At 37.7% G+C, this 25,922-nt stretch overlaps 1 protein-coding gene across 1 annotated transcript; it reads right to left on the bottom strand.

Annotated features, from left to right (window-relative positions):
• Window positions 1–385: 385 nt before the first annotated feature.
• Window positions 386–25,922, bottom strand: lnpa (limb and neural patterns a). Its single transcript, XM_067443149.1, has 13 exons — window positions 25,770–25,922; window positions 22,799–22,888; window positions 22,492–22,533; window positions 18,643–18,830; window positions 18,450–18,508; window positions 15,740–15,780; window positions 14,890–14,973; window positions 14,758–14,809; window positions 11,030–11,221; window positions 8,352–8,457; window positions 6,445–6,515; window positions 6,075–6,230; window positions 386–1,357 (listed from the first exon to the last, which is right to left on the bottom strand). Exons 2-13 carry the CDS (start codon window positions 22,823–22,825, stop codon window positions 1,185–1,187), a joined length of 1,191 nt encoding a protein of 396 aa, XP_067299250.1. The 5' UTR covers window positions 22,826–22,888; window positions 25,770–25,922; the 3' UTR covers window positions 386–1,184.

Below are 25,922 nucleotides of genomic sequence, written 5' to 3'. Positions count from 1 at the left end.
ATCAGATGTTTGTAAACCCAAATGGTTTATAGGTTTCCCATAGTGAATAAAGACAACACATTTGGGAAGGATTGCTGATGTACAGACTCATTAAAATTGGCAAATTTTATGAAAAAAAAACCTTTAAAAAAAACACCTACATAGTGTACATTTATTTTGTATTTAAAATAAACACCTCTCCTGATATGCGATGGAAAGGCGTATTCTGCCAGTACCGCAGTGCTGATTGTGTTATCAGCGGGTTTTCTTTTGGCCCAATCAGACGTCAGTGGGCAGAGTTAGTGTAAATAGCCTCGGCCAACAAGACGGCCTATTTGCACATGGCGTAAGCAGTAGACACTCCATATCAGGCAATAATTATTTAAAACAAATCTCAAAATCAGGATAAGGTTTTTAAAACTTTATTTCTCAGATTAATCCTTGTAGACAATAATAAAAACAGCACTATTTCCACACATAATCCTATGCTTGATAATTATTTGACAATTCAGCTGCTTATTAAATCTAGAAACAGGTCAAACAAAGGCACATGAGGCTGAGAACACTGAAGGGCTGTGTCGTAATAAATAACCAGACATTTCTATGGCTGTACCTGAACAGACATGTAAACATGGGAGCAATCTCTCGCTGCACAGCACCTAATGTATGCTACACTTCAATTACAGGCACTGGGAGGATATTAATAGCTATAAATATTATAAATATACTTTTTTGCATCATTACATATTGTAAATAAGAATATTAAATACATTCAGTTACAAAACAGTGCTTATATGGAGGATGAAAGGAAATGCATGTCAATAGCTGCTTTTCTTGTCAACTAACGTGCAGAACGCTGAGCTTTTACATACCATGTAAACAAAGACAAAATATTGTTTGCTTATTGAACTCAGTAATGTAACTAACTATTGCAGATACATAACTAATCAAATTCTACCCAAAAAAAAGTAACCCTCACAAAAATGGCTGACCCAAATAACTTATCGTTTCTACTTAGCTTTACTAATTTACCAAATAACACTGCAATATTACATGTAAAAATTAAAACAAAAAGATACAAATAAACTTAAGGTAAAGAATAAGAAATCGACACCATGCGCACACACACACACACACACACACACACACACACACACACACACGATGAACAGCTGTAGGTTTATATTGGCAAATTCTCTCTCACTCTACTCCACTTCCATGGCGGACTCCTCGTGCTCGTTCTCCGGTTTGCCAGGTAGGTCAGAGTGTGAATCTGGATCTGGATCTGGATTTGGATCTGGATCTGAAGGCTTCTCCTCTTCTGTGTGCTGCTCTCCAGCTTCTGCCTTCACATGCGCTGGAATGGCTGCTTTACCCTCTGATGAACAAACCAAACCAGGGCTTGTTAGTTTCTAGCTTTAAAGAGGAATATCATTGATTTGAAAATGTCTGGTTTTAAAATAATCAATTTAAACCAAACATTCACGAATCAAGTCCACCCTGGTTGAGAAACCATGGTTATGACCACAGAGAGGGTGGAACACCGTAAACAGTAATGTGAAGTTAAATTACACACTTGTTTAATCAGGGTATGTGCAGGTTTTACCAAGTCAAATTTAAGACTTTTTAAGACCTTTTTAAGACCATTATGAATAAAATTTAAGACCTATATTGCGCAATAAAAAAACATGCATAAGAATCACTCAATCACTTAAACTTATATTATTTAATTTATTTTAAATTGAACAAAGTATTAGTGAACTTATTATTCATAGCTCAATCCCACCAGGATTAGCATATATATATATTAGGGCTGAGCAAAAAAAAAAAAATCGATTTTTCGATTAATCGGTATTTAAAATCTGGTCGATTCAGAATCAATTCTCAAATGCCATGAATCGATTTTTTAAAATATTTATTTCCGCTAACATTGAAATCTAATTACTAGTCTTCTCCACTAGATGTCACCCATTTGCCTTGCGTGATCTTACAAAGGAGCAACAGGCGCACATCATTTATCCATTCAGTGTTTAAATGGCAGCTTCCGGTGCGTTGTCGACTTTTATAAAGCTGAGGTGAAATTCTGTAGTAATACTAAAAATCTGCAGAACCATTTTATGTGACAACACTCACACAGCCGAGCACACACACACGCACACGCACACGCACACACACACACGCACACACACAGCCAATCACACAACTGCTAAAAATAATTACATACACGCAAATGCTTGCCTTGCATTAGGATCAAACTTGAGCAGTCACTTAAGCACGTACGTTAGCCATTATAGACATATTCAAATTATAGCCCATATACAGCGCAGGATCAATAATTCAAACCCTAATAGCTTATATTATAAACAGATTTCCTCTAATAATAGTTAGTCCACAGGTATTGTTGTCCGTTACCACGACAACTACTCACCCATAGACTAAAAAAAAATGAACGCATTTCTCATGTATGAAAAGTAAATTTGCACACATGAGCAGCAAAATTGCAAGAAAAGCTTGTCGTGTACTGAAAATTTCTATTAAAAAAAACATCCAATATCCTAGCTTTTTATGTTTTAGAATAAATATGAAAACATCCATAAAATACTTCTCAGATAAATTTTTTAAATAAAGTTGCATCAAAATTGTATTTAACAATTGTATGGATTTTAAATATAGAGTTGCGTTCTGTTTTAATGTACTCAGGTGTACCTAAAATAAAAAGTTTAACATACATTATTGTGGCTCTTCATTTCTTTTTAGTTACACATTTATGTTCACTGTTCTTTTTTATAAATACCTATAGTATTTGTATTAAATCTATATTCATTTGAGTTGAATCGAAAATCGAATTGAGAATCGAAATTGAATCGATTTGAGGACTTGTGAATCAAAATCGAATCGAATCTGAATCGATACCCAGCCCTAATATATATATATATAATTTTTTTGTGGTGGTCACTTTCATACATTTTTATTTTTTCATAATTAGGATGCAACATTAACCATATTATTATGTTAGATGCACAATGATCACACATGGCAATAAAACTAACAAAATGCATGAATCTTGTTTGGTAGGCCTATTACAAAAACAATAAAGGCTGGTCCAGTAGTGCACTATCTATCTTTAATAACACGATCGCTTGGGGTGGGAAATATGACCAACATCTTAAAAGTAAACCAGAGCTTAATATAAGTAAAACGTTATTAAGTAATTACGTAATCAAGTAATCGGTCAGTAATAAAATATATACTTATAAACAAATGACAATAGGACAAAAAAATACAACATAAAGATGCATACAAAGAGGAACACTCCACTGTTTTTAGAAATAGGGCTTATTCAACTTCTTTTGGATAAACCCCATTTAGATATGTGGGCAAATGCATTTGTCTCAGTGCATGCATTGTTTTAGTTTGGCAGGGTCGCCGTTAGCTTAGCTTAAAATGCATTTCCCCACATATCTAAATGTAGCAAAGTAGAATAAGCCCGATTTCTAAAAAAGTTTGAGTGTTCCTTTAAGTGTAAGTGCTGTTTTCCCCGTTGGTGTTGTTGTTAAGATATATTAGTTTGCTTTCACTTTGTGAGCTTAATGCCCAGATCCAGTACTTACTGGCAGTTCCCAAACGTTTTAACTCAAATCAGGATGTAGACATATGCATAATGTGTATATTTGATCGTTCAAGAGTAACGTTAGGCTAATGAGCCTAAAAATAACACATTCAATACACTCGCGCGAGCGCTGACAGGCAGCAAACACACACAGCCTGACATCGGAGTTCGGAGTTTACATCACTGTTATTAACTCTATTTAGTGCAATCGAGTATATTATACTTTTATGTTGTCATTATGCAAGATGGTGAGAAAGATTCGCCTTCGCGTTCACGATCGCGGAAGTGCAAGAACCGTCAGATTCAGCTGAAGAATAAAATCTGTTTTATGCGTCTGTGAGGTACGATCAGAAAGAGGCTCGTGCCAATAACACGAAAGCTGATTGGCTGCAATACACGTGGCATGCTTGCCTAATTTGTAGTTGTAATAGAGCGAACAATAGTTGGTCTAGCGAAAGAAAGAACTACAAACACCACGGAACAAACACACACACACACGTGCGCGCGAGCTGCGGGAGGTGAGAGCGTTTCAATGAGGTTGCGTTACATGGACGTAGGAAAATTAAGACTATTTAAGACCTAGAACGGAATGCTTCCGCGAATTTAAGACTTTTTAAGGCCTTATATTTTGATTCTGAAATTTAATACTTTTTAAGACTTTTTAAGACTCCGCGGGGATCCTGTTAATTGCATGAGCAATGAACACATTACCGTTTAAAAGTTTGCGGAAATATTTTTATAATTAAATCATAAATTTGTATATTTTTAATATTTCTGTGGTCAAAGCTGAATCATTACACCAGTCTTCAGTGTCACATGATCCTGCAAATCATCATAATGTTGAAAACAGTTGTGCTGCTTCATATTTTAGGATTATTTAATGACAATTAAAAATAACTAACAAATCCTTTCTTAAAATAAAAATAATTGACCCCAAACTTTAACCACATTTTCTGCATCTAATCACGGTTAATAGAACTAGCATTAAAGTTAATACATTTTTATATTGTAATGTCATATTTAATTGCCTGTCTTTGTGTCATCGTTTTATGAATGAAGGCCAGTATCACTGATACCAATACAGACATTAAATACAGGCATTCAGCATTACAGAATATTCGAAAGCTATCATTTTTTAACATGTATTAGTATTCAAATAATATAAGAACGTTTAAATTTAGGTGAACTTAACTATCTTCACATAAACCCTTTATAATAAATGTCACATTTACCTGCCCTTCAAATATATCAAGGGCTCAGTTTGTTTCTTTGGGCCCAATCAGACGATTCAGATTTTTACTCTCCATCAAAATGCACACAAAAAAAATATTTTCATATTTTTTGACCCATGTAACCCTATAAATAGTGTTTTAAGATTTTTAAGTAGGTCTAAACATTTAATAAAAGTATTAAAAAACTGCACAAATAAATGAACTATATATTAATCCTTATTAAAGCTACAAAAGTTATTCATTAAAGAGCAGCGAGTGATCTCTGTCTTTTGTTGTTTGATTGACATTAATGACAGACGGCAGCAGGTTTATTAGGCTGCTGTCACATCACGCGGATCTGACACATCCCATTCTCACAACTCTTTACATTCATTTAAGACTTCATTTAACTCATTTAAGACACCTGTGCTAGCGAGAATACTCCACAAAACTGCATTTTGGCATAACTGTGTGTTTTTGTCTGTTCAAGCGATGTCTGAAGCGACGAGTCGTGTGTGTGTCACACAGACAGGAGATTCACAGATGCGATTAAAAGGTATACAAACACACACACGTGTATACAAAGGCCCTTCTAAAACAAGCAATAATAATCAGTCAGCCAAATATCCAATTACCAGGAAACTTTCAAAGTACAAAATTATTAAAACGCGGAAATTAAAATACCGTTCATAAAAAAACAAGAATAGTCACTGCAAACCAGCATCCAGAGGGTGGAGAAAAGGGTTAAAACCATTAAAAAAAAACGTTTTAAATTTATAAAATAAATGTAGCCATAACTAAATTCCAGAATAAAGATACATAAAAACTGAGCTCTCACAAACACACGGCCAAACACTCAATGTATCATCAGTCTTTACTTGCCATTGACTGAGCACATAATAACAGAACAGAGAGCAAGACAGAAGTGTGTGTGTGCGCGCGCGAGTGAGTGAGTGTGTGTGAGCGGCAGGTAGAGACACAGGGTAAAGCTCTACTAACTAGGCAGCACTGTGGGGGGGGGATACAAGACTCTAAAGCCTTTAATCACCTCACAGATCTGCTCTCAGTACATCAGCAAATGTCCTCTCAGAGGGCACGAGCAGCAGGGACTCACACACACACACACACAAAACCTGCAGTAAACAAACCCACCCTTTCTAAAAATCAAACCCTTTAATACTGTGAATAAGTCCTCAGGCCTCTCAGAATATCAGCGCATCTAAACATCACCTCTCCTGCTGCTGCTCAGGTGAACTCTGGTGGAGATCTGGTACCTGGGGCAGGTGGAGAGCTAGACAGGTCTGTCTCCATGGCAACAGCAGGGGGGTCTTGGCTCGTCTTGGCTTCTGCGGTGAATTCTGGGAGACGTGGGGCCTGGGGACGCATCTTCCGGGCCGGGTTCAGGAAATAACAGTAGGCGCATCTGAATGCTAAAACATTGGTGATAAAAAACAAACTCAACTTATCTGAAATGATCCTTAGACACATGAATATGAAGAGAAGCATGCAGCTCATTAACAATTGGTGAAGCAATTGGGGGATGCATTAGCTCCTGTTTACACTGCAAAAACATCTTACAAGTCCAAGTCTTTATGCTTTAAAGGGCTCAGTGACCAACTGAACAGCATTTTCTCTGAATCTTACCAATATATTCAAACTCCTCCTTAAGAGCCATGCCATTATGAGACAAACACTGCTGGCATATCAGAGCATATCTGCAATAAAAACAGAACAATTACACAAACTGAATAAAGCTTTAAAATCCTTTGTGTTAGTAAGTCTAAGGATGTAAGAGACCACATGAGATTAAAATCCACCATATTCACACTGGTCTATCTATCTATCTATCTATCTATCTATCTATACATATACATATACATATACATATATATATATATATATATATATATGTGCAGCACAAGTCTGTCTTATAGACTACATGAGAACATATAGTTATGTGCTTGGGACATGCTTTTAATGGTGAAACTTTCTTTTTGTAATCAGAATTCTCAAAAATTATATAGAAATTTTTATTCAGATTTATCGGCCAATATATCGGTTATCGGCTTTCAAATGCAAATAATTATTGGTTATCACATTGGCCAACATTTTTAGATTGGTGCATTCCTAGTTCAATGGACGTATTGGATATTATTTAGTGCTGTGATAAACACAATGCCGTCGCCTTCTTCACAACGTCTCTGGATGAAGATACGGAGCAGACTGCGCAGCGAGTTGTGGATGAGTTATTGCTGCACATGTAAACATAGTCAAAGTTCGGCAGGTGTTTGGTTTTTATATATATATGTGTGTGTTTCTGTGTATATATATATATACACACACACACATATACATACACACAGAAACACACACATATATATATAAAAACCAAACACCAGCCGAACTTTGACTATGTTTACATGTGCAGCAATAACTCATCCACAACTCGCCGAGCAGTCTCTGCTCCGTATCTTCATCCAGAGACGTTGTCGAGAAGGCGACGGCATTGTGTTTATCACAGCACTAAATAATATCCAATACATCCATTGAACTAGGAATGCACCAATCTAAAAATGTTGGCCAATGTGATAACCAATAATTATTTGCATTTGAAAGCCGATAACCGGTATATTGGCCGATAAATCTGAATAAAAATTTCTATATAATTTTTGAGAATTCTGATTACAAAAAGAAAAAGTTTCACCATTAAAAGCATGTCCCAAGCACATAACTATATGTTCTCATGTAGTCTATAAGACAGACTTGTGCTGCACATGTTGCTCTGAACTGTATTTTCCTTTATTGAAGTGATTACAATCATATTTCAAGCAGTGTAAACCATAATGGTGAACAGTGTGGACCTGAAGTGTCTCAGCTAAAGGAAATAATATATCATTTATCAGCTTTAAGATATCAGTCACATTTTCTTATCAGACCAATAACGTTAACATCAAAAATAAAAAAAATTCAACCTATACCGATATGGTGGCGCTATATCATGCATCCCTAATTAACACACCGTCTGTAGGACTGTTCATCGTTTGTGCTGTGGAGTATGCAAAAAAGGTGGTAAAAATAACCATAATCAGAATAATGATAACTGTAAGGCTGAACACCACTACTGAAATTTTCACTGTTAGATTATCCCGTTTTGAGCTTGAGAAGCTCCGCCCTCTTCTTGAAAGGGAGCCTGGAGCAGCAGCTCATTTGCATTAAAAGGGACACAAAAACGGCACATTTTGCTAACCCATATAAAAGAGGCAATTTTAACATGCTATAAATATGATCTGTGGGGTATTTGAGCTGAAACTTCACAGACACACTCTGGGGACATCAGATACTTATTTTACATCTTGTAAAATGGGGCATAATAGGTCCCCTTTAATTCAGAATCTAATTCAGCTAAAATGATCTTTATTCTTTGGGCTTGGCTGAACTGCAGCTGAACTTGACTGCCTTATATGGGGATCTTTCTTTTTCAGAAATCATATCACACCTTGATTCTGCTCAGAGTAAAGATATAAATCATGATTTCAAGATAGACCATTCACCTGTTCTGAGGTCCATCACCCACTAGGTACTCAATGACCCTGTCCATGGCACCTCGCTCTCTGGGGAGGATGGGTCTGGCCAGCGGAGGACCCGGAGGGTGCATTCCTGCGAACACACACACACACACACACACACACAGTCAGTGCACACTGCAGACATGTGGCAGTATCTGTGGCTCAGTGCTGCATGGCCGATGATGAATGATAAGAGGGACAGCTTTTAATAACGACACTGATATGGACCTCCCTCCTCATGCCTGCTGTGATCCATACTCATAATTAATATAATTTAACATCAAGAGCAATCATAGCGAGAAGACTGGTCATTTCTGCCAGACTTGGCATAGTCAGGAATCCCTGCTGCTTACTCATTTACCAGCATATGGAGACGCCGCAGTGGGCCAAGGTGCTTTTCACTTCCAATTTCTTGCTAAAGGTGTTTGCTTGAACAGGGCCCAGATCTGTTCACACACAGCACAACTCACGTGCCGAACACAGCAGGGCCCGTGTCAGCTGTCAATCACTGCTAACAGGTGTTTACAGACCTCAGATCAAAAGGGAAAAAGCTGTAAGATCTATAAAAACACAATGCCCTAGTGTAATATCAGTATTATTTATATACTAATACAGCATTTAAAGAAGCACTAGGTAACTAGTCAACCTTTATAATATATTTTCAAGACTCTTGTCTTGTCAGGCCATAACCTGACAGGGTCTGTATCGTTTTTAATCGTACTTTTAAACTTTGGATTTCGGGTTGTAACCCGAGAACAAAAATAATTACAAAATTCGACTGCTTTACGACATATACGTCACTTCCACCACCACCCCCACTTCCTTACATCCGGACGTATGAGCCTAACTATCGTTTGTTTGTCAGATGTTATAGTCATGTCTGAAACAGCACAGAAAAATACGAAAGCAAAGGTTGTTGGAGGAAAGCAATACGAGGAAACAAAAAAGTGATGGGATTAAAGGCAGGACGAGGATCAACATTGGGCTAGCGTTTGCCTGTTGGCGTGAGCTGAGCGAGGCGTTTCCGACTGATGCTGACTTGGCTGTCATGCTTGCTATGGTTATTATTACCGACCACTCAAACATTGAATTGAAGTATCATAGATTCTGTAAAATGGTAACCAATAGACTACTATAATGACGCTGTCTTGTAAACGTGAGCATCGCGATCAATTTGGCGTTTGAAATCAAACCCATGAAATTATATTCATATGACATGCTGAGACATATGCCACTGTACCTGGGATGAAGACATTTCACACGTGACGCAAGCAGAACTCCCGCATGTGAACAGTGTTCAGGGTAACGGTTAGTGATGTGCGGGTCGGCCTTTTTCCAACCCGCGGCGCCGCTTTTATGAAGTTATTTGGCCCACCCCGCACCACTGTATATATTTTTACCACCCGCCCCGCACCCGCGACCATTAAATAGACATACGGGGTCCGCGGGTTATGAGACGACCCGCGCATCTCTAGATAAGTTAAGCTATTATGTCGACAAATGCACGCGCGCATCCCCTGATGTAGGATGACAGAGACAGAGTGCTGCTTTAATAATATTTGTAACTATAATTTAATTGGTTTAGCTTTAATTTTGAACATTTTTATTTGTAATTTAGGTACGTGCTTCAGTCACTATACAACAAAAAATGACACACTTAATAAATAAAATAAACATTGTTTATAATATATATTTAACACATACAAGTCTTTTTTTTTACACAGCCTTAAGTTATTTTATGTTATGTTAATGTCAATCATTTTAGGACTTCTTAAGTTTTTGTAATATTTATTTCACTTTAATCTATGATTAATGATCCAAAATGATTTTAATTGTTTTAGTTATATATAACAAGAACACCCCTGGACTCATCAAGGTCTGTTTATTTCTGATCCAATTAACAAACTCCACATTTCTAAAAACCTCAATTCATTCACTATTCAACGGAGGTAACATGTACAGCATATTTGATTATAGTTTTGTTTCTATTAACTCGCAAGTGTTATGTTCATAATTACTGTGCAGTTTGCACTGTTTAGCGCACATACTACTTGTTTTACAAAGCAGTTTGCTACATTGTTGTCACATGACCTCATTACAATGCAAGTGATGTCCAGTTATCATCTTGGAAAGAAAAAACAGCTAAACATTGTGACCCAAACTATGAACGAGGAAGAAAACGCATCAATGAATAATATATGTAAGGTCAAACTAAAGATATTGCAATGTGTTCTGATGACTGTGCTTTTGTGCAAATATAGTAGGTCATTTAGCTTTAAAGAAAATCCACACGGTATGAACAACTATGCACTGCAGAAATAGTATGGTAATATGATATTCAGAACATAAACAAAAACAAAACAAATAAAAACATGAGTAGAGCACTCATTGGCTTCTGACTATGACTGGTTGTTGTCAGGCAATGTTTTATTCATTTGAAATGGATACAGGTCTCCAGGGCCTAAAATTAACACACACCAAGCACTGTTGGTGAGTATATGAAATGCTGTCACTCGCCAGTTGGCCAGTCAAAAATATTTATGGACGGTACATTTTCTTAAGTCACCGGCAGGTGTGTCATAAAGTTAGTTTTAGGCCCTGCAGGTCTCCGTTGAATCACTAACACCAGCCCATCAGACACTGAGTGAGGACGTGAGACTCACCCATCCCTGGAGAAGGACTGCAAGCTGGGGTCCCAGGCCTCCTGATCAGGCCATGTGGTGTTGAGGTAAGCAGACCTTTTTCAGGTGGCCCACCGGGGGCAGAAAGTGGAGCAGGGGTGACCCCGGAGGCAGTTACAGGACCGGGAGGGGGACGTCCAGCGGGACGAGGGGACACGAGTCTCTGACGCAGCTCTAAACAGAAAATTACATCAGTAAAACACAAGAAAACTCCCCCTCCCCTCAATCAACAAAAATAATTCTGTAAAAAAGAGGTCATATTCAGAGGTCATAAAGTGTGAAAACAAAATGTTTTTGATATCACATCATGATCAGCATCTAGTACATATATTACGCACCTGATCTCATTCACCGATATATTTTTTTACCACATTAACCATTAAAGGGTTAGTCCACCCCAAAATGAAAATTCGGTCATTAATTCCTTTCCCTCATGTCGTTCGACACCCGTATGAAGATATTAGTGTTGAAATCCGATGGTTCAGAAAGGCCTTCATTGACACCAATGTCATTTCACTTCATTGACACCCATAAAGGCACTAAAGACGTCGTTACAAAGCCCATTTCACTACAGCGGCTCTACAATCATTTTATGAAGACACGAGAATAGTTTCTGTGCGGAAAACACAAAGAAACTAAAGAACAACGTGTATAATAGGGCCAATTTCGAAACAAAGTTTCAAACCATTATGAATCGATTCATGATTCGGATCGCGTGTCAAACTGCTATTTAGGGATGCGCGATATACCGGTACTGGAAAAATACCGGTATATATTTTATTTAAAACGGTACGATATCATGATTTGGCACATTTCGGTATATGCTGCTGTTCCGAAGTTCACCGCTAGATGGCAGCGCACTACCCAAACTGACCCGAAACAGGCAAATGTGACAACAACATAGACGGACAAAATGGATAAAGCAGTTGAATCTCACTCAAGATGCCCAAAACGAATTAATAAAGAGAGGAGTAGAAGTGACATTTGTAATGACTTTGCTTATAAAACTGATGAAGAACCATCAAACCTAGCCAAGAAGCATCTGTTAACTATCCTGACTTTAAGACTTCTGAAGAGATCGACAGGTCAGTGATCATTCAAACCATCTCATTTAGACATTTATTTTCTTTTAACACTGATCAACGCACACACATAGCCTAACATAAGATCGAATATCAAAATCTCCAGCGTTCGTTTCAACCAGTGACATTTAGATCTCATTATATTTGCACGCGTACTATTGCACTATTTATATTCCCGTTAGGCACAACCGCCTGTGTTTATGTGAATAACTTACTCACTAAAGATGGACATTTGTACATAACTCTGTGTATTTGACTGTTTAAGGAAACTTAATGTGTAATGTGCGAGCGTGACTAAGTGACAGGCGTGTGTGTGTGTGTGTGTGTGTGTGTGTGTGTGTGTGTGTGTCGTATGAGCTCATATCTCCTGTAACTGTTATTACGAAATGCTATAAAATCTCTTGCGTGTTCAAATGATTTCCGTTCTCCATCCCGAGACGAGCGTGAAATGTTGAATCGGATTATGCAGATTGCTTTAGTGTAGTGCGATGTCTTTTGAAACCAGAAGCAATTTGCTCATTTTGAGAGATTTTTGCTGAAATTATTTCTCACAAGAAAGTTTTCAAATGACTGATTTGATGTGATAAGCTTTGCTGATTAATTTACTAATAAACATTTAAAAACATTTAAAGTTGTAATTTCCCACTTTATAAACTCAAAACTTGCATAATTGAACTCATTCGCGTGCAATATACCCGAGCTAATATCAGACCTTGTGGTATCGATTTAATATCGGTACTTCGGTATTAGATTGTGGTACCGTACCGAATCCAAAATTGTGGTATCGAGCCATCCCTACTGCTGATATCACGTGACACTGGCGATCCGAATCATGACTCGATACTCTGATTCATAACATTCAAAACTTTGTTTTCACTATACTCTTTGTATCACTATAAGTCGTTACTTAGTTTTTTTTGCTTACAGAAACTATTCTCGGGGCTTCATAAAATTTGTGTAGAGCCGCTGTAGTGAGATGGGCTTTGTAACGACGTCTTTAGTGCCTTTATGGGTCTTGAGAGAGGAAATGACATTGGTGTCAATGAAGGCCTTTCTGAGCCATCGGATTTCTACACTAATATCTTCATCTGTGTGTGAAGATGAACGGAGGTCTGACGGCTGTCCAACGACATGAGCGTGAGGAATTAAAAAACTGAATTTTCATTTTTGGGAGAACTAACCCTTTAATCTTAATATTATATACTCATCAGAATATATTTAATGTATTATAAAAAGTCATAAAAAAATATACATTCCAGATAGGGCTGGGCGATAAAACGATAACGATGATTATCACTATATAATTTTCCTCGATAAAACGATAACAGTTCGATTAATTGTCGATATAATGCTTACGCGCTATGCGTAATGCAGACCGGGCTTCGGGCTGCTGCACGCGCTGTTGTTTACAGTCTGTGGCTGACAGGCTTTGAGGATCAGAGTGAAGTGGAGCGATAAAAATGATCGATAGTGAAGAAAACTCAGAGCTCACGACCAGCTCGGAGGACACAGATATCATTGACAAGTTAGTTCGCTCAATTCAGTGGTTTGGAGATATTTTGGCGATCCCATCCGCCAAAAAACAGAGCGACGTGCGTGGACTGCTTATCATAGGTTCATGTTTACCACACGGGATTTATTTATTAAATTATCGTGCTTCTTCGAAGTTCTTCCATATAACATTGAGCCCAACACAGCGGTAAATCTACATTAACTACATTCACACACAGGCTTATTACCTTGTTAGTTGCGGTGGGTGACTTACAACAAGCTAACACTACCAAACTATAATCACTAAAACATCCGACTAGTACATGATCGCTATCATAATTGTTTGTCTTTGGTGATGTATTAATGACTCATCATCGCCTGTATCAAAAGAGAAATAATTTCATCCGATGTTTAAAATAAATAAAATAGACTAGACAGCCCTTACTGTAGATCCACAAATACTGAACTTTGCTCGCTCCCTCCTCTCGCGACCAGCCCACTGTCGGTGAGGTGTGTGTGTGTGTGAGAGAGAGATGCACAGTGGACCAATTTTTTATTTTTGTGTTTTCCCGTTTGTGTTTTTAGTGTTTTAGGCCTACTACTTACACGATTAAGTAATGATATTATTGATTTACAGTGTAGAGTAAAAAAATGCTGACCTCAATTAAGATTGTAATAAATAAATCTACCTTAGTTGTAATAAATTGTTCACTTGTTTGGGAAGTGTTTGTCATGTTTTTGACAATAAAGGATAGTTTAAAACCACAGTTAACTGTCTGTTTTCCACATCTTTCACTCAGGAGCAAAAATATGCCTTTAAACTTTAAAGAAATAAAGATTTTAAATTGTTCGTGATATTTATCGATATCGACTGATATGGAAAATTATATTGTGTTAATTTTTTTGGGCCATATCGCCCAGCCCTAATTCCAGATATAGGGTTGCTTATCATGACTCCCGAATTATAAAACCGAAACATTGTTTCACAGTTGGCTCTGATGTTGCGGTATGGTTAAAAACTATTTTCCCTGCGCACTTGCCGTTTCTTTCATCAGTAGGAAAGTTATTACACTAATGCACATGGGTCAGTTGGGTTTACATATTGACTTTAGAAGGGGAAAGGATTTGTTCGCTCACCTTGGCCTTGTCTTGGAGTCGCCGGTGGGCCAATGGGCTGAGCTTCTAACTCCTTCAGAGGAAACAAAAAATATTAATCCACCACATGTGTGCAAATAGACTTATTTGCAGACTTAAGAATAAGGTACTTACAAGCTTTTTCTTTGAGTCTGGGTCAAACCGTTCCAGAATCAGCTTGGCATTTTTGTAGGTTTCAGTTTCCATAACCTGTTCAAGCTGTGTAAGAAAATATAAATTGACTAAAAATGTAAACATATTTGTTAATAATTTCAAAAATCATTTAAATTTATGACACCAGTCCACGTCAGATAAAGGAGCGGCTTATTTTTGAGTTCACCTGCAGAAAGAAACCCAGTACGTTTCCCACCATCTTCTGTTTGGTTTAATTTTAAAACTTCATTTCAGGGAAAGAGCAAATAGTGCTAATTATTTAACTTTAATGAATAGAATAATTACAAGCCCTACTGCGATAATGGGGAGTGCGAAAATCCATCAGCTGTAATTATTGAAAGTTATTAGACATGACAGTGGATGACAAGCAATTTCTCAGATTTATTTCCTCCCATCACTAAACACTATTAATTTAAAGACAAGTCGTTAGCTAAGCACTTTACCAAGTAAAATCCTTGTGCCAATTACCCGCTGTCTTCATTGATTTCAGATTATTTATTAAGAGCAGAAATGATCTCTTTCTCTCACTGACAGCAGAGAGGCGCAATATGATGAAAGCAAAACAGGATGTCGTTGTGCTAACATTAGTATAGGGAGAACTAGCTTGTACGGGAAAAGAAGATCTCTGACTGGGGGAAATGACTACCTCATTGCTCATGTAAAAAAAAAAACCTGACATTTATGAGAGGGCCTGCACTCGAGCATCTCTTAAGTGCTCAATACAGGTATGAAAACAGACACAAACTAGCCCAAAATTAACTACACACCAGGATGTGACATTCAAAGAAAGACACTGCTACTGATTACTCACTATTTTCTTTTTCTCTGCTTTCAGATCTTCTAATTTTTCATCTAAGATGAAAAAAAAAAAATTAAAAGCACAAAAATGAATGCGTAGATATTATTAAAGACCCGCTCACACCAAGGACAATAGCTATAATGATAACGATAAATATTTTGTTCTAAAAATCGTTCTAAACAGGGCTTGACATTCACTTTTTTGCTCACCAGCCTCTGTGGTTAGTAGTTTTCCAAAGTTACTTGCAACTCAGCATCTTCACTGTCACTTTAAGACCTGACACACGGATCCATTAAACTGTTACACATGCTTTTTCTTAAACGTTTATGTTCATTTAAAACAGAACTGACGGCGTTTATGTAAATACTCGCCAAGACCGGCATTTTGACATTATTTCATGTGTATTTGACTGTTTAAGTGCAATACGCAGCAAAAAAAAAAAAACTCAATTTAGTACTGAGAGGCGCTTTATACACACACTTTGGGTATAAAAACTAAATCTGCGGGAATGAGTAAAAGTATGTGCAATACACCGAAATTCAAGCCGAGAGAGAGCGAGTGAGAGAGTGAGATCGTGTGTCTTTTGTGGAAAATAAGATTCGGAAGTTTTTTAGAATCAATGTGCACTTAAAAAAATCTGAATAAATATCAACATTGCACTAGTTTATTATTTCAGATGCCCCTTTAAAGGAGCCTTTTCAAAAGACTTTAAAAATTACAAAATTCAAACTGTCAAAAGTGGTTAGTAAGAGTGACTGTTACACACCACTGCAGAAGCACACACTGATTTGGCAGGTGTTAATGTCAAGCTCTGGTTGGGGAAAAAATAATACCACTAATATTTTTTTTAATTATCTCTTTTCTTTTTAATTCTCTTTACAAATGTTTACATTTTTATTTTTACACATTGTATTCTTTTTCTTATGTATTTGTTATCCCTATTTTAATTCATTTCTATGTAAAGCACTTTGAACTGCCATTGTGTATGAAATGTGCTATATAAATAAACTTGCCTTGCCAATATTGCCATAGGTGCACTATGTAACTTTCCATCTGCTAGAGCTCGCCTATTCAAACCAAAGGCGTAGTTTAATGATGCCAAGTTTGAGCTCAGAATCTTGGGACATGTGCTCTTCACCTCACAGCCGGTGGAAAAGAATCAGGATAGGACTCGGGCAGAAAATATGTTCATGAATATGGTTATTAACGTTACTGTAGTGTAAAGCAGAGCAGGAGCGAGTGTTGAGGAGCTGAGCACGGCTGCTGGAGCGATTGTTACACACACCCAGCTCGCGAGCAGCAGGACTTTTATTATGACGGGACACAGTCACCGACGCCATTTCCGCTTTTCCAGTCATGAGTATGAGGCAACGCAGCTCTGTTTATCATATTAGATACATCTGAGTGTGTACTGTTATGATGCTACTCTCACTAGTTGACACTGCTAAGAGTAAAGTGTTTCAGCCGAATAACAATGGAAACCGAGGGTAACGCAGATATGATGCAATTGACAGGCGTCTCCCTCATACTTCCTAGTTCATTAGTTAAAATGGCAATTTTCTCACGATGTATAAATAGTTGGAAACATTTGGGATATTGTAAATATTCACCTGAACAAAATATAACACTGGCCTAGTGGTTTTTGGATATTTTACTGAAACTTTTTTTACTTTTAAAGGTGCACTAAGCAACTTTCCGTGCACTGGAGGGCTATTCTAAACAAAGGTGTAGTTTGATGACGCCAAGTGTGAGCGCAGGATCTTGGGACATGTGGTCTTCACCTCACAGCCGGTGGAAAATAGGACTTGGGCAGAAATCATGTTCATGGATGCGGTTATTAACGTTCCTGTAGTGAAGCAGAGCAGGACCGAGTGTTGAGGATCTGAGCACGGCTGCTGGAGCGATTGTTACGCAAACACACGCCTCGCGAGCATCGGGACTTTTATTATGACGGGACGGGACACAGTTGCTGGGCGCCCGCACTATTTCCGCGTTTCCGGTCATGATTATAAGGTAAAGCAGCTCTGTTTATCATATTAGATACATTTAAGTGTGTTTAAAATGATGTTCTGACGTTCCTCTGTGCGTTTGCTCGGCGCTGATGTGACATGTTTACACTGCTAAGAGTAAAGCGCTCCTGCAGAATAAAACCGAGGGTAACGCAGATATGACGTGATTGACAGGCGACTCCCTCAAACGCAATCCTGACAAGTTCCATTCCTTGGTTAAAATAGCAATTTTCTCACAATTTACAAATAGTTGGACACATTTGGGATATTGTAAGAACTCAACTGAACAAAATATATAACACTGGCCTAGTGGTTTTTGGATATTTTACTGCAAAAATACTGCATAGTGCACCTTTAAGGATCGGAATTGGACTCTAAACATAAAAGAATAGCAGAGAAACGATATTGTTGCAATCACTTTCAGAATATTTTTTGAATGCTGATAAAAAACAAACCCTGACAGCCAATCAGAATGCAGAGCAGGACCGAGAGCTGCTTTAAGAGCTGAAACATTTAAAGCGGCAAACGTTACAACAACGTAATATCATCCGCTAGCGCGGACGTCAATATAGTTATCTTTATAGTCATCGTTCTTGTGTGAATGGGCCTTAATACTACGGTGTCATCATTACAAACTGAACTCATAATGAGATCAAATATAAAGTTAGGTTCAAATCCAGACTTTGCTATTGGGCACACAGGGAAATTCTTACTGTTTCTCTCCGTTCGCTTGTCGTATAAAACAATCAGCAGTTTCCTCAGGAGCCAAACTCTGCAGGAAGGAAAATCAACTCGTTTAAAGTTTCATTTAAAAGCCATCAGCGTTAGAAAATGTACATTTCCAATCAAAATCAAATAAACAGAATTTACTTGAATTAACTCAACGACTGAACTCAAAGTACTTACAACAGAGGGAAGATCAAGAATGGTGACGCCACTATTACTTTTCCTATCGTCTGCTCGGGGATGTACCAGGCGTAGACGACCATACAGGCGATCATGTACAGAAGGACTGAGTACAGCAGCAGTCTGTACACCCATATCTTCCGCTGCTTTTGGTTCTTCTCTCTGTATTCCTCAAGGGACTGGATATCCTGAGAGAGATCGTTTAAAAACATGCAATTAGTCCCATTCAGATGGGAAACACTGCTCAGATTTGGAGTATCATTCATATTTAATTACGTTTCTCCTTATGGGGAAATTTAAGACTTTTTGAAGACCTTTTAAAGACCAAGAAAAGACAATTTAAGAAAAACATTGAAAGGAAAAAAAATGTTCTCTAAATATAAATGTCTTGGGAGAAACACGAGTTTTATTAGCAACACTTCCGAGTCCGACAAAACAACAGATATCCATTACGTTTGTTCAGCTTGAATGGCTCTGCTCCCAACAACTAGAATATGGAAATATCTTTTACTGTACCTTCTGATCACATTGCACAAAAGTGATGGTCTTCCTCAGTATGATTCTCAGTTTTTGTTTTTCCCCAGAGCAAAGGTCTAAACCAGGGGTCCCCAATCTCGGTCCTGGAGGGCCACTGTCCTGCAGAGTTTAGCTCCAACCCCAATCAAACACACCTGAAACAGCTAATCAATGCATTTATAGGCATTCATTAGCTGTTTCAGGTGTGTTTGATTGGGGTTGGAGCTAAACTCTGCAGGACAGTGGCCCTCCAGGACCGAGATTGGGGACCCCTGGTCTAAACATTTTAAAATCAAGATGCATTTACTGAAGATACAAAATTACATTTTCTGTGAAATTTATCAAAATGAAGCGAGTTCATGATTAAAACAAGAAAAAATATCTGCCAATGAGCTGAGAAAGATCCTTTAATCGAAATGGGAGCTTTTATAACTCACAGACGGATATTTTTAAGCATAAACTCATTTAATTTAGTTCCATTTTTCAAGACTTTATTTTACTTCTGCATCTCAAGTAAATGGTTAGCCACGTTTCCACCAGGAACTAGGGACTTTGTGGTGGTACTCTGTGTTTCGACCACAGGAACCGGTTCTTTCAAATAGGAAATGTACTCCAAAAAAAAAATGTACCCGTCAAATCGGCCCTGCTTGCGAGGTATTACTTTTTGAAATTTCAGGAACTTTAAGGGGCGGGACTTGTGCGCTGAACATGCTGATAGCTGAGTTTACCCAGCATTTTATTTCAACCTTAAGTCTGTTGTGGTGCCTGCAGTAAGAGTTGTTTACTATTCAAATCAACAATGGAGTTTAAATATATGACTTATTACCCAACGATGAGGTTCAGGCTTTATTAAGCTTATATGAGAAGTACGAAATCCAGTGGGTGCTGGAAAGACAGCAGCAGGTCTGGGGGGAAAAAAGTTCCTGGGACAAATTGTTCCGGGTAATATCGGTGGAAACTGGGCTTATCTTGATTTAAGCACTTTAGATAGTTTATTGGAATTTGTGTAAGGGTGAATTAAGACTTTACACCACAACATTTTCAACAAACAGAAAACTTTACGTGTTTTGGCCATTCACTACATTCAGTTTGGGATTTTTTAATGTTTGATACTCTTATTGTCTGTGCAAACTACAAAAACGCGAATTTGTGAAACCGCTGACGTCACACACATGGATGTTATGCGTTCAGTGTATAGGCATGTAGTGTTTCTACGTCAGGCCATCTACTGAAGCTGAATACAGTCGTTTCTGTTTTTAGCAAATTGTTGTTGCGTAAACATAACCTAATTAAGGCCTGCAGAAACCCTGCTTAAGTTTCTCACAAGAAAAAGCACATTCTGTGTTTCTGTTTAAAAATGGTACCTAGTGCTGAAAACCAAGTCAAAGGTTTACACACACTTCAGTCAAAAACAGTAATTAATACGACTGTGTGTAGCTCTGCCACAATCATGAATTTTTTGCTGACGAGTAATTGTCATACAAATATTTGCTATTAACACATTAATTCCATTTTGTTTTTGTCACTTACAATTGTTAATCTAAAGCATTGTTTTTATGGGATAAGAGGGCGTTTCCAGCAGGATCAGGTAAAAAAAAAAAAAAAAAAAAAAGCATGACAGCCTAAGGTCACCAAATTACAACAAACTTCAAAATGTCCTGCGACATACAGTAAGTGTAGGAAGACTTGTCAAAACTTAAATCAAACCTCCATGACCTAAATACCCAACGCAGAACTTGAGATGCAAAATTGATTTACCTGAGCACAGTTCTTTCCGTGATACAAATTGGGTCAAATGAGTTTAGAACAAATCACATGTCTCTGGCTTCAAAACAGTAAATGTACAAAAAGGTTCCTCATCTAAAACTCAGCCAAGCGAACAGACCTCTCTCAGTGAGGGAGCGCTGAATAACCCCAGCCTAAAATATCTAATGACAGTCACACAGTGCCTGTACTGTTGCAGACCCTTGTGTCCGTCTGTAATGTGCTGCTATTCTTTAAGCCATGACTGAATAAAAAATAAAAACAAAACTCCTGCACTCACTTTAATTAATAAATAATGAACAGTCTTGGAATATTGCAGTTTATAAAAAGATAGATAACACCTGGTTTGTTGTGCTTGTTTGTAGGGCTGCATAATTTTGCCCAACATTTTGAGTTTATATATTAATATGACTAATTAATAATAATAATTATTATTATTATTGCTAAATAAAACATTAAACAAAATGAGAAATATCACTATTGTAATAATGAAAGTATTACAATAGTAATATTTATTTTGTTTAATATAAAAAGAGTGTAAGAATAAATATAACAATATAAGAAAATAATATTAATAGTGTTTTATTTTACAGAAGAAATAAAGTTAACATGCAGGCAGCAGAAACTCCACATATGTCTCTCAGAAGTAATATAATTTATGACATTCAAGAACATCCCTACTGTGGACAAAGGCATCAAGCTATCATAGCTGAATAAAAAATAAAAAAAAAGATAGAACTGCTTTGACTGATTAAACATGCAGACAATTAACACACGACTGTGAAAATACATGGTGTATTAGAGTTCTTCAAGCCTTCTCGGGTATCTTCATCATAATAAAGTGTATTTATAATGCAAATGCAATGCTAATTGAAATAGCCTTTATTGCTGTATAGAATACTATAAAATAATATCCAGTCTGCCTTATTCTTTGATAAGACGACACATCAGCTCACAAAAGGAAGTTATTTCAAACACTCGACTGACGTTATGAAGGGAGTTGGGCGTGAAAACACGTTATTAAACTTTGGGTTTTGTTGGACAACAGGTTTATAAACACCTTGCATTACAAGTTTGGGAAGATGACGTTTGACACGTGTTGCTTGCACTTTGATTGAGCATCATTTGCTACTGATCACAGAGTCATTTTTCACTAACTGAGCATATAATTACTGAATTAAAAATGCAGCAATTAAAAAGGCCAATGCAATTTAGGTTTAATTGATTCATTGTTCAGTCCTTTGTCCTCATAAACTTTAGTCAAAATAACTTCCCCTCCCTCTTTCTCTGATGACGTGTTGGCGCAAGGGGAGGGCAAGCTGTCACTCACAAGAGATCATCGGCCAATAGCAAAGCACAACCATCCAATCAATTCCCCTTGGACAAAATCAAGCCCCGCCCTACATTTGTTCTTGTTTGAGAAGCCGTTTCACTCAGATATACGGCACAATAGGCCGTAACTTCTGAGGTTTACCTGCAAAGGACACCTTCAATATCAGAAAAATAATGTCCTACAATACACAGAATGAGGGATGGCAGAAAATGGTTGAAACTCATGCAGTTTTATACCTTATCAAGACCCTCTAAGACCTCTACGGTGGATGGCTTGGCCTGTGAAAGGACACACAAGAGTTAGCAACAAGAAAGCAGAGCAAGCTCTCACCAAGAGAAAAACAAACTTGGTAAACTTTAGATTCTTATGTACCTTAGTATGCAATATTAACTTAAACTACACATGTTAGTGAGCTTTTAAAGCTGTAGCATTCAAGACAGACCAGAGCAGTAAAACACCATACATTTGTGCCATTTATTAAGCCACATTAAAATCAAATAGCAGGCTACACCCTACAAGTTTGAGTGATTGAAGCACATTTACCCTCCACCGAGACACCACAGCGCCCATCTTGTGAGGGCAGTCCTTCTCGCTAAGCTCTTACTCTTGTTACTCCACGCCGAAGCCGGACACCTGTTCACAATAAAGGGAACCGCTTCATTCAGCAATAACAATATTAAAGTTACAAACAAGATCACGACAGACATTTTCCACTTGAGGTGATATGAGGATTAGAGAAAAGATTATAAAGACTTTATAAAGGATTTCATTACTAATTTGGACACTTAAGTTTCTTGTCTGCCCCTCTGTAAACCATGTCACACTGCAAGTTGTCATTAATGTCAAACTGTATGATAGTTGATATGCGGTAAAACCGACGCACGCAAGAAAATCGTCCAGAGTTTTATATCATCAACGCATGACGCGTTTGGTAACGGTGAGCTGGTTTACACACGGGACTGAGATGGTGGCTACAAAGAAATCTCTAGCTCTCGTTTTGGTCATAGTCTGTCTTGAAAAACGAAGATAATTTGAATCGTCGTCGAAGTCACACTGCAAGATTGTGCGCCAAATCTTCTGACACTGCCAGAATTTCGTCTGAGGTAAAATTTGAACACAGCGGTCATTGAATTGGCTGCCGGTGAACATGTCAAACTACTATCAAAGACTTTTTTATTTATTTTTCACTGATTTTAGCCTAGGATCAGAGAAATCTTTTAGGATTTGCTAAATTTGTCCCAGATGGCCAAATCGTGCCCAAAATCGCACAGTGTGTACCTGGCTTAAATCGCACTTACAAATGTATTAGAACTGTCATGAATCCTTGATTAAATTTGACTGAGTACTTGATTTTTAAAAACCCTTCATTGCTATTTACCCATATCGTGTTATATATACATGAGCTTTATTTACATGCGTGTTGTTACGTGCATCTCAGAGCAGCTCTGTTCACAGTAAATGGTGCTCCACACCAAATGTTATCATTTAGGAGCCTCTCCAATGCCATCTCTGCATATGTTGTGAGTTCGGGTTGCTTATATCTTTCATCTGGGAAGACAATGTGTGCCATTTCATCATATTTGTAAGGTAAATCAAACCTACGCCAACACAGGAGAATACATCCGTATGTTTCTAAACATACAAATTGTTCATTGCGACATCAAAATAAAAGTGCAAACCCTTGATCTGAGTTTGCAGGTTTTGATGTTTTAAGATCGTGATATGAAATTTTAGTCAGTGACAGTGCCAGGAACATTTCTCAGAATCATTAATATTTTTATTCTGGTGAGCGATTCTGAAGCGAAGTGGCAAGTTTGTGAGAAAAGTTTCCATATTTAAAACTTACTAGACTAAAATAACTAACTTCTGGCAGTCAGCGATACACAAGTTACAGTGAAAGAGACGCATGAGTATTGGCGAACGCAGAAGCACAGCAAAAAAACATGAATTAGAGTCTAAAAATGAGAATTTTTTAAGAGAAATGGCGGAGGATTTCAATATAAGAGAAGAGGAGCTTGAGTTTGACGTCAAATGCTCCTGTACATCGCATCAGGGGTCAGTCTTTTAGCGCAAGTCGGCTTGTGTACCACTGACTGCCAGAGGCTAGTTATTTTATTCTATAAAGTTTTAAATATGGATATTTTTCTTATACAAATGTGCCACTTCACTTCAGGGTTTAAGGCCTTTATTAAACCCTTAGGCCGCGTGGAGCAGTTATATGATGGATGGATGCACTTATCTACTTTAAAAACGACCCTTCAAGTCAATGACATTATAAAGCTTGGAAAAGCAGGACATTTTAATATAACTCAAGATTGTTTTGGTCTAAAAGAAGAATGTCATTTACACTTAGGATGGCTTGAGGGCGAGTAAATGATGGGCTATTTTTTCAATGTTGGGTGAACTAACTGTTTAAATCATTTTAAAGGCTGTTTACTTAGGTCTATTACCACACACACAAAAAATCATTGATTAATCATCAAAAAAAACCAAGCAATTACTCAACTATAAAATAATTGCCAGTGACAGCCCTAGTACGAATTTGTTGCATTAGGTAAAAAACAAAGCAAGTTGCATCTTCAAACAAATGCTCCTTGAGTTTTTCTCAGAACCAACTTCTTGCATGTTTGGAGTCGGGCTGGAATGACAAATCAGAAGATTTGTGTGGAATGCATACTGTTAATGTTCAAAATTTAGCTATTCGACTATACTCAAATTAAATAATCACTAGATTAATCTATTTCTAAAAAAGATTTGTAACTTCCAGTGCTAGTCAGTTCTCCTCAAGATCCTATCAGAGAAGAGTCCTACCAAAGCAACAACATTTAGACAATAACATTCACTATCAACACTAGTGTTTATAGTGTTGAGTTATCTTTTTTTAAACAAACCAACATTTAATGCTTGTTTTGCACGCTCTGCTTACAATCAAACCCATTTATATTTATTTTTCTGATGGCTTTCATAAAGTATGTTTTAAGCGCACACAGACTCCATGAAGCCACTGTATCTGGCACAAACAGGGTTAGATGCTCAGTGATATCAGATACCACAGCTCACACAAAATCTGGAGGCTCTGGAAAGTAACAAGACACTCCTCTATTTTAAACTGCAGAGTCCTCAAGGGCCCTGAATCGCACAGACAGAAAAGAGTGCAAGAATCAGAGCGGATGGACCCATGAAAGTTACTTTATTTACGACTTTATTCAGCCTCGCCATTCGGAGTAACTTCGGGAAAAGTCGACTGTGACGCTTTAATTCGCACTTGATACAACGCTTCTCAAAAACGTGCTAATCTCATAAAAACATCCCTTTAAATGTCATAGCAAAGAATAAACTCGCCGGCTCCCTTAAACTAGAACAGCAGGAATACTTTATGAAAGAAGACTCGCTGATGGAGCAGACATGATTAGACGACATTTTGTGCTCTCTTTCATGCACACGCACTAACTTACTCCGCAGCTTGTATGTGCATAACCACGCCGAAAACCAAACATAATTTGGGACGCCTTACCCGCGACCGCGAAATCCAGTAAAGTGACGAGCGATATTATTCCTCCACTTCAGCGGTAAACGTCATCAAACTGCTCCCACAAGCCCACGCGCCACGGACTTCCTCTCCTTCAGCGCTCCGTGTCACGTGATCAGATCAGACGCTGCCTTCTCT

The sequence above is a fragment of the Pseudorasbora parva genome, chromosome 5 (genome assembly GCF_024679245.1).
Source record: "Pseudorasbora parva isolate DD20220531a chromosome 5, ASM2467924v1, whole genome shotgun sequence".
NCBI lineage: Eukaryota > Metazoa > Chordata > Actinopteri > Cypriniformes > Gobionidae > Pseudorasbora > Pseudorasbora parva.
Note: the sequence above shows the minus strand (reverse complement) of the source record. Positions and strands in the feature narration are given on the sequence as shown.